The sequence below is a fragment of the Diospyros lotus genome, chromosome 4 (genome assembly GCF_014633365.1).
Source record: "Diospyros lotus cultivar Yz01 chromosome 4, ASM1463336v1, whole genome shotgun sequence".
Classification (NCBI taxonomy): Eukaryota; Viridiplantae; Streptophyta; class Magnoliopsida; order Ericales; family Ebenaceae; genus Diospyros; species Diospyros lotus.
Window position 1 is genome coordinate 43858368 of NC_068341.1, and position 15566 is coordinate 43873933.

The window sequence follows — 15566 nt, forward strand, 5'->3', positions numbered from 1 at the left end:
GTTGTTATTTTCTTTAATTTTGTGTATTTTTTATTAATTATTTTATTTTTTTTAATTTATTCAATTTAATAGATTCAGTTATATTTATAAGATTTGGGTTCAATTTTTTTAATTATTGGTTAGTTTTATTTTTTAAATTAATCAATCAGTTCGATTCAATTTTGTTCTTCAGTTCAGTTTAATTAGTTAGTAGATTTTGATCGATTTGAACTGACCTGCCTTACCACACAAAGATAGAATTGAACTTGTGATCTCATTATATTCCAAACTCTTAAATATTTATTATTTAAAAAATAATTTAAAATAATAATATTATTATTTTAAATTATCCTTTGAAGAGTTGTAAATCTCACGGCATCTAAAGAGGAAAGACATGGCCCCCAAGGGCATAGCCAAGTGGTAAAGGGGTAGGCTGAAAAGCTTGTTTGGAGGTTTCTAGTGTGAGTTTGATTCCTGGGAGATTAGTGGTGCTTCTGGGGAATAATCTTAGCAGTGATATTAGTGGTGCTTAGGCCTACCACCTTGATTATTTGAGTACATCCCTCAATTTATCTCCTCAGTGTAGTTTTAGGGGTAGGGTGGCTGAGGACGCCAGCAATGAGACGTAAAAAAAAAAAAAAAAGAAAAAGAAAGAAAGGGGAAAAGACATTAAATTTTGGTTTGGCATGGAGCACGACGTGGGATTGACTTAGCACATGTACGGGTCAACATTTGATTGGAATTTAATATATTTTTAAATTGAATAAATAAAAAATATATTTAAAAAAAAATCAAAATAACAAAGTACAAAAATAGTGTATTTTTAATTATTTTAATAAGATTAAATCATACTGAAATAATTGAAATTACCAAACTTGAAAATTGAATTGAACCGACTTATAATTTAAATCGAACTCAACTAATAATTTCGCCTGATTTTATACAATTATTTCAGTTTGATTGAAATGTTTTTTATTTTTATTTGTAAGTGGAGATAATAAAATAGGTTTGATTAAATAAGAGTATTTAATAAATTTATCATATTAATTAAATTATAATTATATGATAAAATATTTATTCTCACCTAATATATCAAAATATTTAAATTAAAGTTCCAGCTTATAATACATCTAAAATCAATTCACATTTAATTTATTTTAATTCAAATGTAAATCAAAGCTAAACCGACCAAAAAGTTAGGCTACTCTATTGCTAAGCCTCGGCATGATTTGTCTTTGCTAAAGTAGTCAAATTGCTAAAGAAGTCAAATTTGATAACTCATTAGTTTCATTTGGCTTGGATTTAAAATATCAAGTTTGGGTGTCCAATTTTTTTAAAAGTTATTTTAATAATTATTTATCATAAAATTTATTAATTTAAAATAAAGAGTGGATGACATTGTTTTTAATAATTCGACAATATTGTTTCGAATAGTTATCGTGTTAATTTTTAATTTGAAACCTAATAATTTGATAAAAATTTTAAAGTTTTTATCAAGTTACATTGAACATAAACAAAAAATGAATATATAAAATGAAAACGAAAAAATTAAATTTTTCATAAAAGTAAGAAACAAAAATGTGAAAAACACATAAATAAAAATTCAATTTTTTTTATAAAAGTAAGAAACAAAAATATAAAAAAATACATAAATAATAAAAATATAAGAACGTTTTTATAAATATAATTATAAAAAATAACTATTCATTGAAAAATTAAATACCTTTAAATTGGTGTTTTCTCTCTAACATGATCACTAGAGCAATAGAGACAAAATTGTTTTTATTTTTTATGTAGTAGTAGCACATAAACATATTTTTGATATTTTTTTAATATTATGAAACAACTTTTAAATATTTCTAAAATTACAAAAATAATTCAAATATATATTTTTTTGATATTTCAAGGTAGAAAAAGTTTTAAAAATAGGGCATAATATTGGTGTTTTTGTGAATCATTGTTATCGAAGAGAGCGGATATTAACTATTCAATCATATATACTTCCATGTTGAGGATACAATAATTTACGACAAATACATAATAATTTATTATATAAGAATAATATTCCATATAGCAGCACAAGTCAAACACGTCACTCACACGACCAAAAAGTTAAAAATAGAAAAAATAATTTCAAGTGAAAAAATAATCACATAATTTATGTGATTCAAAAATCAAATACCAAAATGAAACTAGATCATTACTACTGCATAATAGATTACATTTTTTCACAAAATAAGGAATTACATGCTAGATATTTCTTAAATAAAACAAGAAGTACTCAACACAACACCGACAATCCCTCGTAAGCCGCTATATAAACACTAAGACAGACTTCACAAAATACAAGGGAGATAGCTTTCTCCGACCCTCGGGAACGATAAGAGGTAGTACAAGAATATCCCCATCTTGCCTATTGTCTACGTCTTTCGGTTTGAGACTATGCCTTTCAGCTTGATTCTAAACCCTGACTCACCCTCCGTGGATGTACCTTGCAGAGGAACCTTTAGGTTTTCGCCCCATCATCTATGTCTTACATAGATGATGTGCCCACAACACAAATGTAGCAAAAGGCAACAAAACTAAAGAGGAAAAGGACTAGAAACCACAACATATATATATATGAACAGGAGGAATGCCTGTTATGTGAAGGAAGAAGGGCGATTGAGAGATTGTACACCTTGGTGGTATAGATTTTTCTGTGTTATCATCTTCCTCCAGACAACTCAATAGCATCCTGATTATAAACCGAATCCTCTCCCCAGTGAAATCGTCTTTGTAGTCTCTCGTACTCTTCCCTACGGGTAACTTCTATATGCTCCCACTCTCTCCACCTCTCAGCAAGCCCCTCTCCTTCTAGCATCCGAACCACAACCGACATAGGAGGACGATCCTCTGGTGATGCTTGGGTGCAAAGTAACGCAACCTGAATCATCATCTCTATTTCCAGGATGTTGTAGTTATTATTTAAGTTGCAATCTACGATAGCATCCAGTCTTTTCTCCCTTTGAAGTTTCTTGACCTACAAGCAAACATAAGCTGATTAACAAGTAGACAACGAAGAGGCGAGGTAACCAAAAAGGAAAGATAGGCTGGTAACAAGGAATTATGGTATCCAAAACCCCCATGGAAATTCAATATTTCACAAGTTCAGCTCTCCTGGTATCAGAAACAAAATTCTATCTTCTTAACTGAAATGACTGCCAAAAGAATTATAGAAACAGTTCTGTATTTTTAGGGATCAGCAAGTTTAAACTTCTTAAGAGTATCCAACTGTTAAGAGAAAATACATAAACATAGTGAACAACAGGAAAGGTAAAATCAAAAGAGATCTCCTTTTTAAGTGATAATGCATTAAACACGTGTATATTTTTCTCAGAAAGCAATATCAAGATGACTGTTCAAGAAATAACATCAACACACACCCATAGATGTAACATATATTTACTATAACCTGCCTAATTGAGCAAAGATAAAGTAAAAACTGGAATGAGAGGGCCAAAGCAGGCACATATAATTGGCACACATGTATATAGAAAGTAACACATGATGATTATCTTACACGGTCAAACAATAACACATCATCTTCTTCTTCCAGTCGTGAGAAGTCAATCGCCCTCTGACCTGTCACAAGCTCTAGCAGCGTTATCCCATAGCCAAAAACATCAGTCCGCTCGGATGACTTTCCAGTCGACAAGTATTCAGGAGCTATGTGACCCATCGTCCCACGAACTTGAGTGGTCACATTTGTCTTTCTCACATCCACTAACTTTGCCAGGCCAAAGTCACCAACAACTGCTTCAAAATCTTCATCCAGTAAAACATTAGCAGCCTTAACATCCCGATGAATAATTTTAGGATTACAGTGTTCATGAAGGTACTCCAGCCCACGTGCTGTGCCTAAAGCCACTCGTTTTCTTGTAGACCAATCTAAAACAGGATCCCCAGGTTTAAGCTCTGCATTCAGTGTTTTGAATCAATCAAATGACATGAGAAATTCCACTAGAAGTTAAATGATTAAATATATCATCAAACCCATAAAAGATAGTGTCCATTGAAGAAGCATGTACTTTTTGCCAGTATGTACAAGATTGATTCGGTCAACCATACAAATTTTACAACTATACAAAATAGACACTTGGGGCAGTTCTAGAATTGACTTTGATATTCATGTAGTTTAGTAGTTTGTTGCTCCATAACTTTTGAGGTTGTAGAAGAAGCATGTAAATATTCCAATTTCAGCTGGTTGCATCTGAGAGGGCAATACAGCCCATGATCCCTAAAAACCATTAGCAACTTTGTGGAAGGGGCAACCATTGATGAACTAAAAAGATTTAGTTAATAAAAAGCATGAATCGGTATTGCCAGCTTTCAAAACCTGCATTCCATGCAAATTTAGCTATAATACTGTGATAGATGTCCTAAACTAGCAATGGCATAAGCACAAAATAGTGCAGGAAGAGCCCCTATCCTAACGTTTGAAGTATCTCTGAACTGAAGAAGCTATCATACCATAGCATGGTCATGACAAAGTAGAGATGCTTTATGCATTATAGGATGTAAGCAGCAACATCAGTTAAAAAATATTCAGCTTGCACAATAAAGATGATGACAACAATTTGGAAGCATCCAGGTATACTCTAATTCTACAGTGTTAGCAACTTCTCTGTAGTCCAAACATATACGAAGTCCCAACAATTCATCATTCACACTGCATAGGCACAATCAAGGTTTCAGTAAGCCACCTGTGTAATTATGATTCCCAGCATGAGACAATACCTTTTCGAATTTCAAGAATAGCAACTCCAACTAGAAGTAATCGGTAGTGTTGATACAATATGCCTCAGTACCTGCTGCCGAGGTGGAAGGATGAGGTGGAAAGAAAAGTGTGCACATGCTGTATCTGGAGTTTCTGACCAAGTCTTATGATTTCTGTTATGTTTTTTATTGTATTATGTCAGTTGCTATTTTCTAGCATTTCAGTTTCTTAGTTCATGGGATCATGGGATCATGGTAGTTTTTATAGCTTTGGTTGTTACATTTGAATGTAGTTAAGCACATGTTGATTCAATTAAAAGGTTGACAGATTTGCAGAGATTTTCTGGTCTTCTTTCTCAACTTCTGTCCACTTCAGACTTGAAGTTTAAGTTGTTGTTGTTTTGTGTTAAAGGCCTATGCCAACAAATTGGTATCAGAGCTTTCTTCTTAAGGGATTGTGAGAGTTTGAGGGTACACCACACACTCAAAAACTAAACTAACCCTGTTACGCCCATTATAGATTCTGATTCACCTTTCACAGCTGCTGCTCCTCCAGTGTTTGAAGGTGTGAATTATCAGGTATGGGCAGTTAGAATGGAGGCATATCTTGAAGCTTGTGATCTCTGGGAAGCTGTAGAAGAGGACTATGTGGTTCCTCCTTTTCCTAACAACCCAACTCTTGCTCAAATCAAGAATCACAAGGAAAAAAGGCAGAGGAAATCAAAAGCAAAGGCATGTCTGTTTACAGCTGTATCATCAGCAATCTTTACCAGAATTATGACCTTGAAATCAGCAAAGGAGATCTGGGACTTTCTCAAGAAAGAGTATGAAGGCAATGAGAGAGTCAAAGGGATGCAAGTGTTAAATCTGATAAGGGAGTTCGAAATGCAAAGGATAAAGGAGTCAGATACTGTAAAGGAGTATTCAGACAGACTTCTCAGCATTGTGAATAGGATAAGATTGCTTGGAACTGAATTTCCTGATTCTAGAATAGTTCAGAAAATTCTTTTTACTGTCCCAGAAAGATTTGAATCAACAATTTCCTCTCTGGAAAATTCCAAAGATCTGTTAAGTATCACCTCGGCAGAATTGTTAAATGCATTACAGGCTCAAGAGCAAAGAAGGATTATGAGGCAGGAAGGTTCAGTTGAAGGTGCTTTGCAAGCAAAATTGGAGAATAATCAAGGTTGCAAAGGGAAGAAAAAGAAAGAAAAAAAGAATTATGTTGATCAGATAGAGGCCACAAAAAACACCAGTAGTAATGGAGGTGACAACAAATTAGGCTATCCTCCATGTCAACATTGTGGAAAAAGAAGTCATCCACATTTCAAGTGTTGGAGAAAGCCAAATATTAGATGCAACAAATGCAACCAGCTAGGTCACATTGCAAAAATCTGCAGAAACAAAAAACAACAGCAGCAAAATGATGCCTTAACAGCTGATCAGCAGGAGGAGGAGCAGTTATTTGCAGCAACCTGTTTTGCTACCAGCAACTCAAGTGAGAGCTGGTTAATTGACAGCGGATGCACCAATCATATGACATACAATGAGGAATTATTCAAGGAGCTTGATAGAACTGCTGCCTCCAAAGTCAAAATTGGCAATGGAGAATTCATTGCTGTCAAAGGAAGAGGGACAGTTGCAATGGAAAGCAGTTTAGGTACTAAAATTATAACTGATGTTCTTTATGTACCTGAAATTACTCAAAACTTGTTGAGTGTTGGGCAGTTGCTTGAAAAGGGATATAAAGTTCTGTTTGAGGACAGATTATGTCTGATCAAAGATACAGCGGGACAGGACTTGTTCAAAGTGAAAATGAGAGGCAAAAGCTTCTCATTAGACTTGATGGAGGCTGAGCAAGCTGTCTTTCTTAGTTCAAACAACAGTGTAGAGCTTTGGCACAAGAGGATGGGACATTTCAATCCTAATGCGCTGCTGCTAATGAGGAAAATGGATCTTGTGCAAGGCCTACCACCACTGAATGAACTGTTAATGTCAAGCTGCAAGGTGTGTCAATATGGCAAGCAAACCAGGCTGCCTTTCTCACAGACAGCTTGGAGAGCAACAAAGAAGTTGCAGTTTATCCACACTGATCTCTGTGGACCTTAGTCAGAACCATCATTAAAAGGAAGTAAATATTACATTGTCTTTATTGATGATCTAACCAGAATGTGTTGGATTTAATTTTTTAAGATTTAAATAAGAGGTTGCAGAAGTTTTTTGGAGATTCAAAGCTTGGATTGAAAATCAAAGTGGCTGCAAAATTCAGATTTTGAGATCTGATAATGGAAAGGAGTATACATTAGCTCAGTTTAATCAATTTTGCGAAGAAACTGGAATTGAACACCAACTCACTACCCCTTACACTCTATAGCAAAATGGGGTGAGTGAAAGGAAGAACAGAACAATAATGGAGATGATTTGATGTTTGCTACATGAGAAAGGACTTCCAAAAAACTTATGGGCAGAAGCTACTAATACAGCAGTGTTTCTGCTAAATAGGCTTCCTACAAAAGCCGTCAAAGGGAAAACTCCATTTGAAGCATGGTATGATTATAAACCTTCACTACAAAATTTAAAAAAATTTGGTTGTATCTGCTTTACTCATGTGCCTCAGGTGAAGAGAGATAAACTTGATAGGAGAGCAAAACCTGGCATTTTTATTGGTTACAGCAATATCTCTAAAGCTTACAGAATTTATCAACCTCAAACGGGTAAGATTCTAGTCAGCAGAGATGTTCATTTTGTGGAAGAGCAACAATGGTGTTGGGAAGGACAAGAAGAAAAGCAAATTTCTGAGCAAATTATTGACTTTCCATTGGAGCAAAGTGAACAAGTTGATGAACCACCTGCTAGAGGAACCAGGCTGCTCGTTGATGTTTACCAGAGATGCAATGTTGCAGTGTTTGAACCAAAGGGATTTTGTGAAGCAAAAGAAGATCCAAAATGGGTAGCTGCAACGCAAGAGGAGCTGAAAATGATTGAAAAAAATCAGACCTGGAAGCTAGTTGAGAGGCCTCAACACAAAAATGTTATTGGAGTCAAATGGGTATTTAAAACCAAATTGAATGCAGATGGTTCTATCAATAAGCACAAGGCCAAACTTGTAGTGAAGGGTTTGCTCAAGTGTTTGGAGTTGACTTCTCAGAAACATTCGCTCCTGTTGCACGACTTGACACCATCAGATTGCTCTTGGCATTGGCAGCTCTAAAAAGGTGGAAAGTGTTTCAGCTTGCTGTAAAATCTGCCTTTCTTAATGGTTATTTACAAGAGGAGATATATGTTGAGCAACCTGAGGGATTTATAATGCAAGGAGAGGAAGACAAGGTTTATTTACTCAAGAAGGCCTTGTATGGATTAAAACAGGCTCCAAGAGCCTGGTATAGCAGAATTGATGAGCATTTGTTGAGTCTTGGTTTTGCAAAAAGTTTGAGTGAGTCAACTCTTTATGTTAAGCACTCTAATGCTGATACTCTGATTGTTTCTTTGTATGTGGATGATCTCTTAGTGACAGGAAGTAATGTCATGCTCATTGAGCAGTTCAAGCAAGAAATGATGAAAGTCTTTGAAATGACAGACCTAGGAGTAATGGCATATTTTCTTGGAATGGAGATCAGGCAAGATCAGCAAGGAATCTTCATTTGTCAAAGAAAATACGCTAAGGAGATTTTGAGGAAATTTCAAATGGAGGATTGCAAATCAATGAGTACTCCTATTGATATGCCTTGTAAACTTGGAGCGTCACGAGACCTAAAAGAGTCGTGAGATATGGACATGAAGCCTAAAGGGCCTACGGGTTGCAGGAGATCAAGGAAAACAAGCCGAAGGAGAAAGAGGTCGAGTTGAGACCAAACAGGGAGGACCCACTCGATCATGACCGAGTGAGTGTGACACTACTTCGATTTTTTGGGCGTAACTCTCTCATCCGGGCTCCGATTGAGGTGATTCAAAATCCTATATAAACCCAAGAGAATTATCTACAACTTTCATGTTTTGAGTTTTGAGAGATCCCGACCGCATCAAGGCTGAAATTGGGCTCTAAGTTGATGCACCCGCACTATTAAGGCTCAGAGTCAAGTATTGGAGCGAAGATGGATCCGAACCAAGACAAAAGGCAAAAGAGGCCCTCAAATCCAAGTGAATGAAGACCCACTCAATCATGACCAAGTGGGTGTGATACTACTTTGGTTTTTCGGGCATAACTCTCTCATTCGAGTTCCGATTGAGGTGATTCAAAGTCCTATGGAAAGCTAAGAGAATTATCTACAACTTTTATGTTTTGAGTTTGGAGAGATTCAGGCTTGATCAAGGTGAAAATCGGCCTTGAAGTTAATACACATGCGCTGAAAGGACAAAAGAAGATGCTCAAAGCCAAGAAGACCCACTCGGTCATGACCGAGTGGGTACACTTGTTCGCCTACAGATGGGCCCGAGACTCTCGGATGGGCAGCGAAATCTCCGAAATGGGCTGCGAAACTCTCGCCGCGATTGCCGCACATCTCCCCTCCTCTATAAATAGGAGGCCACGCCTTCGACATAAGGTACGCACACTTGGGCCCCTCAACACAATTTCACATTTTTGCTCTCGAGAATTGACTTAGGCATTGGAGGATTTGCGCGAAGACCCCCACCTGTGCCCTAATGGTGTTCTCGTTTTGCAGGCCACTCGGTTATCTTAGGGCACACAGTTATCTTGGGGCACTCGGTTATCTTAGGGCACTCGGTTATCCAAGGGCCATTAAATCATTGAGACCCACCAGATCACCAAGGGCCACGTGATCAGCAAGACCCACGTGATCATCTGACCCAACCGTTCATCAGACCCTCTTGGTCACCGAGATTCTCAGCGCACGTTGGTGACTACTAGACTCTCAAAACGCTCACAAGGCTTGAGCGAGACTCCCGCGATCAATCACGCGCAAATTGTATTCTCCCACAAAAAAAAACAAATAGATTGTTGTATTTTGTCAACAACACCTATGAATCAAAAGGAGAAACTTCACAAGGAAGATGGTATAGACAAGGTTGATGAAGCTGTTTATAGGAGTCTCATAGGCTGCTTGATGTATCTCACTGCAACCAGACCAAACATACAACAGGCAGTGAGTGTATTGTCAAGATTTCTACATTATGCCAGCGAGGAGCATTATAAGGCAGCCAAACGTGTGCTAAGATATGTCATGGTCAAGATTATCATTTCCATGGATTTTCTGATAGTGATTGGGGTGGATCTATAGATGACATGAGAAGTACTTCAGGGTACTGTTTTACTCTTGGATCTGGTGTGTTTTCATGGAGCTCAAAGAAGCAAGAGATAGTTGCTTAGTCTACTGCTGAAGCTGAATTCATAGCTGCAACTGCAGCTGTAAATCAAGCACTATAGTTAAGGAAAGTATTAGCTGATTTATACATGGAGCAAAAGGAAAACACTGAAGTGTTTGTGGATAATCAGGAGCAATTTCAATCTCCAAGAATCCAGTTTTTCATAGGAAGACCAAGCATTTCAACATCAAGCTCTATTTTCTCAGAGAAGTTCAGCAAAGTGGAGAAGTATGTTTGGTTTATTGCAAGACTTATGATCAATTAGCTGACATTTTTACTAAAGCTATTCCTAGAAACAGATTTGAATTTCTGAGACAGAAATTGGGAGTATGCAGCTACTGATGCAAGGAGGAGTGTTGATACAATATGCCTCAGTACCTGCTGCTGAGGTGGAAGGATGAGGTGGAAAGAAAAGTGTGCACATGCTGTATCTGGAGTTTCTGACCAAGTCTTATGATCTCTGTTATGTTTTTTATTGTATTATGTCAGTTGCTATTTTCTAGCATTTCAGTTTCTTAGTTCATGGGATCATGGGATCATGGTAGTTTTTATAGTTTTGGTTGTTACATTTGAATGTATTTAAGCACATGTTGATTCAATTAAAAGGTTGACAGATTTGCAGAGATTTTCTGGTCTTCTTTCTCAACTTCTGTCCACTTCAGACTTGAAGTTTAAGTTGTTGCTGTTTTGTGTTAAAAGCCTATGCCAACAGGTAGAAAACAATTGCACACAAACTTTTCATCATCATAATCTCAAAGAAAACCTTCTTACAGAAACTGTTAAGACTGCCAAGTACCACAAAAGGCTAAGGCTTTAACGAGTGGGCACAATAATGTGTATTTTACATGTGAACGGGCAATTAGAAAGAACCGTCATACAGTAACACAAAAAGAATAGGCACACAATGATAAACATAACTAGGAAATAGACAATGATTATGAGACAAAAATCAAGACCACCAGGAATTTGGAACTAGAGTTCTAATACCATTCCAAATCACATCTTGCACAAAGATTAAGCTAACATTAGGGGATCACTTCACTTGAAGTCAACTCTAACCAAAATATGTCCGGGTCCATGGAAAAAAAAATTGGAAACTCATAAATATAGGAAATAAGCACTTGTGTTTATGGCTATGGTAAATAATGTTTATAAGGAAAAATAAAATCAAATAAACTTGTAAAAGTACAGGCACTTGTTGGAGACTTCCTGTGTGTATAATTGATTTTTTTCAAAAACCAGATAGGTGACAGAAAAAACATATACAAACATGGAACATGAATACAACATAACAAGGACATGCAAAAACAGAAGTTCTCACTTACCAGGATAAAGAAAAAAGAAAAGAAATTCTCAAAACCGAATCCAGTAAGGCTGCCTTAACATATGGTACGTTTCTACAGATATATAATATATCAATGTAATAACCCAGTATCTAATTTGTGAAGTATAGATCCACTATATTTTTTATCATACAAAAATAGAGGGAAATCATCTTCAATATTCTACTCCTAGAAAATAAGTATGAATCGAAAAGCTTAATAGAATAAAACACAATACACCACCCTGCCACCAAGCCTTAAACGGTCACTAGGTCAAGTCATCTATACGATTTCTAACTCGCCAATCATCTCTATCTATAACCATATCTTTCGCAAGACCATTATATCACATATTATGCCTAAGGGTTTCCCACAAAGTCCTTTTAGTCTTTCTCTGCCTCTTTTTATTCCCATTATCCACTCTCACCACAAGTGCATCTATTGGTCTTCTTTCTCATATGTCCAAACCATCCTAACATCTACATCAAAAAGTTAATTTTATTGAACAAAATTGGAATTGGGACTCACAAAGAAACATATATTTCTTTTAACACTAAATTATACACATTAATATGCAACTTAGTACCACCAAGATTGAATATTTTTGACAAACATCAAAATCAAGCAGAAGTCCAGGGCAACAAAGTTCAAGTTTCCAATCAACTTTTCCTAGAATTATTTCTAAATTTCTAAGAGAAGAGACAGCTGTTTGAGACCTTATCTTCATCTCCTTCTATTGCAGCTTGTTTTAGTTACTCTACCTTTCTCTCATTCCTTGTTGCTAGTTTCAATCCCCTGATTGTGCTGCATCACAACTACCAGCTATTACTTACAAATGGAAACACTACACTAGAGAAGAGGAAAAGATCATAAAATATGTATATATCCACACATTTGTAGTGACTAGTATTAAAAACACACACACACACACACACACCAAAAAACACAAACAAACAACAAAACACACAACCCTATAGTAAAGCCACCCCCACTCTGAAGAAAAAGAAAAGCATGGCTGAAGACTTCCATTAGCACTTTCTATTTAGATAATCGAATAAAAAACTACTACCTCGTAAACAATAAGCAACACTTTGGTTCTGCATGAAGGGATACACCAAAAGGCGTTCTGTTGGTGTTGTGCAGAACCCGATCAACCGTAATAGATTCCTGTGAACAGCTACACTTATCACCTCAACTTCACGCTGGAAGGCTGCATCTCCACCAGGGCTCTCATAGTCAGTCAACCGCTTGACAGCAACTTTTGTATTATCTGCAAGCACTCCTTTGTAAACCTTCCCAAAACCCCCCTGTCCAAGGACATTTTTCTCGCTGAAGTTGTCTGTAGTTAGCTGTAACTCTCTCCAAGAAAATCTTTTCAATTGGCCAAATGCAATTCTTCTATCAACCTCATCTGAGTATGACAGATAAGAGAATGTATTGGAAATTACTCAAAGGAAACCAAGTTCAACAAAATGATTTCCCAACAACATCCAAATGAATCCAACTGCCACTAAAAGTATAAACTTAATCATCAAGGATTAATGTAGGAAAAAGCTAGAGATTAATATTCATACACAACAACAATCATAACCCTTTGTCTCTAAAGCATTAATCCCACTACAAATTAATACACAACCGAAAATATGTCAAACACAAAATGAGAAGATGGGAGCCCCTGATGCATGAAGCTCCCCACTTTGTGAGGGTTGGGGGAGGGTTCACAGTTTTACCCTAGCTTTGCAAAGATGTTTCCACAACTAGAACCCGGGACATTCCAATCACAAAGAAGCGACTTTAGCATTGCTGCCAAGGCTCACCCTCAAACACAAATGACTAAAGAAATTATAACCAAGAAAGGTAACTATAAGCAATAAACTGAACTGCAATAGTTCAAAATCATGTTTATAACAGGAAATTTTACACCAGCGTTTCTATTTAACACTCAATTTTGTCACTGCCAAAAATATTTGAGTCATTCCACGAAGAAAGCCATCTTCAACCACTGAATATTCTCCACAAGTTGACTGCACTTATCAAACACCCAACAACTTGCAAGCTGTGAACATAAATATAAGGTGGTATTATTCCACACTGACCCCTGGCACTACCAGCCACCAAGTCACTAGGCCTTGAATCCCAGTACAACAACATATCCAGCCTTTATCCCACTATGTGGGGTCGGCTACATGAATTCTAGACTTCTATGCGGGTTACGCCCCGACAAATAGTTTGTCTAGAATTCATATTTGGATCTGACTACGTTTTACGCTAGCTGTCAGCTATCTAATGCAACCCTCCTCCTTTATCCGAGTTTGAGACCGCCAGTGGATAACATCCCCTGGCGGAGTAATGATGAAATGAAATTTCAACACCATCTTCATATGAAGAAGTTTCATGAGATGGTGGTGAATGAAGATAATTGATATAGTTGTGTTCCATCACCTAGTTGAGATGGTGAAACCAACAAGTAGAATATGGAAACACAACACGCCTTAAATCCCAATATTAAAAATAAAAATAAAACATGAGGTAATCCTCTATCGTGCTGGTTTTGAAAAATAAAAATACATCTGAACAACTGAACAGGTTCCAGCAATGGCAGTTTAAAACTGCTTAACATTGCTGACCAAAATTCACAGTAGAACCTCTGTGCTGCCGGGGTTTAGAATTTCTAGAAATGGTATCAGGCAAAAGGCATCGCGTAACTATTCTTTTAAACATTTGGTATAACCGAATGGGGTTAGAGGATATATTCATATTTGATCAAAAAGAGCTTGAACCCAACCAGTAAATAATGTAGGTATATTAGCAATCGATCTGTTCATTAACTAACAAGAATCACAACCTGCAACATCCACAAAAACTTCACTTCTGTATCCTTTATGCCTGCCCTTCCACAGAAGTAACAGCAAGCCACCAAGAAGAAGAAGGCCGAGAAGCCCACCAACAATTCCAACTATAATTCCAACCCTTGGTTTACGTGAAGAACCTGTCAATACAGCCAAGTTACAAGATAAGCTTGCCCAAGAATGAAAAAAATATATAGTTGCAGACTTCTCCAAGTTTATCAAACAGAAATTTCTGAAGAATTACCACCACTATCAGATGCACAAGGCTGGGACATCAAGCCACAATTTAATTGATTTCCTGAAAAGCTGAAGTAAGCAACATAAATTAAATCAATTTCAGTGCTGATATGCACAAGAATGAGGAAAGGGAGAGAGGGGAAGAGATAGGGAGAGGGACAGAGTTTAGAAGGAGAAAACCATCAACTTATTGAAAATTATGCTGGCTCTGAATCAGGAGCTTAGACAATTGAAAAAGAAGAACAAGAAGATTGTTCGTACTTATATTTTGAAACTTGGAATAAATGCTCGGGTATTTGACCACTAAGACTATTTGAAGCAAGCTGACTGCAAGACAGAATTTGAATTGTACTCTCAGAAGCTGGGAAAACATCACAAACATACAATCCGACCCAGGGCAACCAAACATAATTCTAATTTTAGAAGGAGAAGTTGGATATGAACCACATCTGATATATCACTTACAGACTTATCAAGTTTGGAAGATGTGAGAGTGAGTCTGGGATTGTCCCTGTGAGATTGTTTTGATTCAAAATCCTGCTTGCAGGAAATGCACTTCCAACAATTAACTTCCTCAACATATGAACTACGACATGTAAAAGGTTTAATACAAACAATAATAAAAAGCAGAAACATCACATACAAGAACTGAAGATTCTTGAGATTCCCAAGAGAAGGTGGTATTTCACCAGTTAAACTGTTATTTTCCAGATCCAAAATAGTCAAGCTTGTCAAATTGCCAAACTCTTTAGGTATTTTGCCAGTTATGCGATTTCCTTGCAGTGAACTGCATGGTGAATTCATTCCATATGTATCAGTTGATCAAATTAAACAAATTAACGGGAGGTCAGAGGAGTTTGAACTATTTTCATATATCACTAGATAGAGGAAAGAGATACAATCAGGATAACATATCAGATGGCCATGTGTTCAGTGATAGTCCAGTACAAGATGGTTCATTCTGTGGCAAATGCGAAACTTCAATGGCTGATATACAACTACAGAGAAGTTAACTAAAAAAATGCAAGCCAAGCATCTACGTGAGATGCAACTACAGAGAACTGATCTGAAAAATGCAAGCCAGAAAGAGGAAGAAACG

At 36.6% G+C, this 15566-nt stretch overlaps 1 protein-coding gene across 4 annotated transcripts in view; it reads right to left on the reverse strand.

Moving 5' to 3' along the window:
• The window catches only part of LOC127799203 (probable LRR receptor-like serine/threonine-protein kinase At5g10290), a 65231-nt gene that overhangs the window by 30281 nt on the left and 19384 nt on the right, over positions 1-15566 (reverse strand). The window contains exons 5-12 of one of the 4 annotated variants that reach the window (XM_052333008.1): positions 15111-15254; positions 14933-15004; positions 14729-14794; positions 14475-14536; positions 14227-14370; positions 12451-12792; positions 3542-3936; positions 2906-3001 (exon numbers count right to left, since the gene is read on the reverse strand). The exons of 1 other annotated variant lie outside the window; for it this stretch is intronic. In XM_052333008.1, coding sequence (XP_052188968.1) covers positions 2906-3001; positions 3542-3936; positions 12451-12792; positions 14227-14370; positions 14475-14536; positions 14729-14794; positions 14933-15004; positions 15111-15254 — 1321 coding nt within the window. Of the gene's footprint in view, positions 1-2179; positions 3002-3541; positions 3937-12450; positions 12793-14226; positions 14371-14474; positions 14537-14728; positions 14795-14932; positions 15005-15110; positions 15255-15566 lie in introns of those variants that run through there. 2 more of the 4 variants (XM_052333009.1, XM_052333014.1) reach the window with 2 other exon arrangements.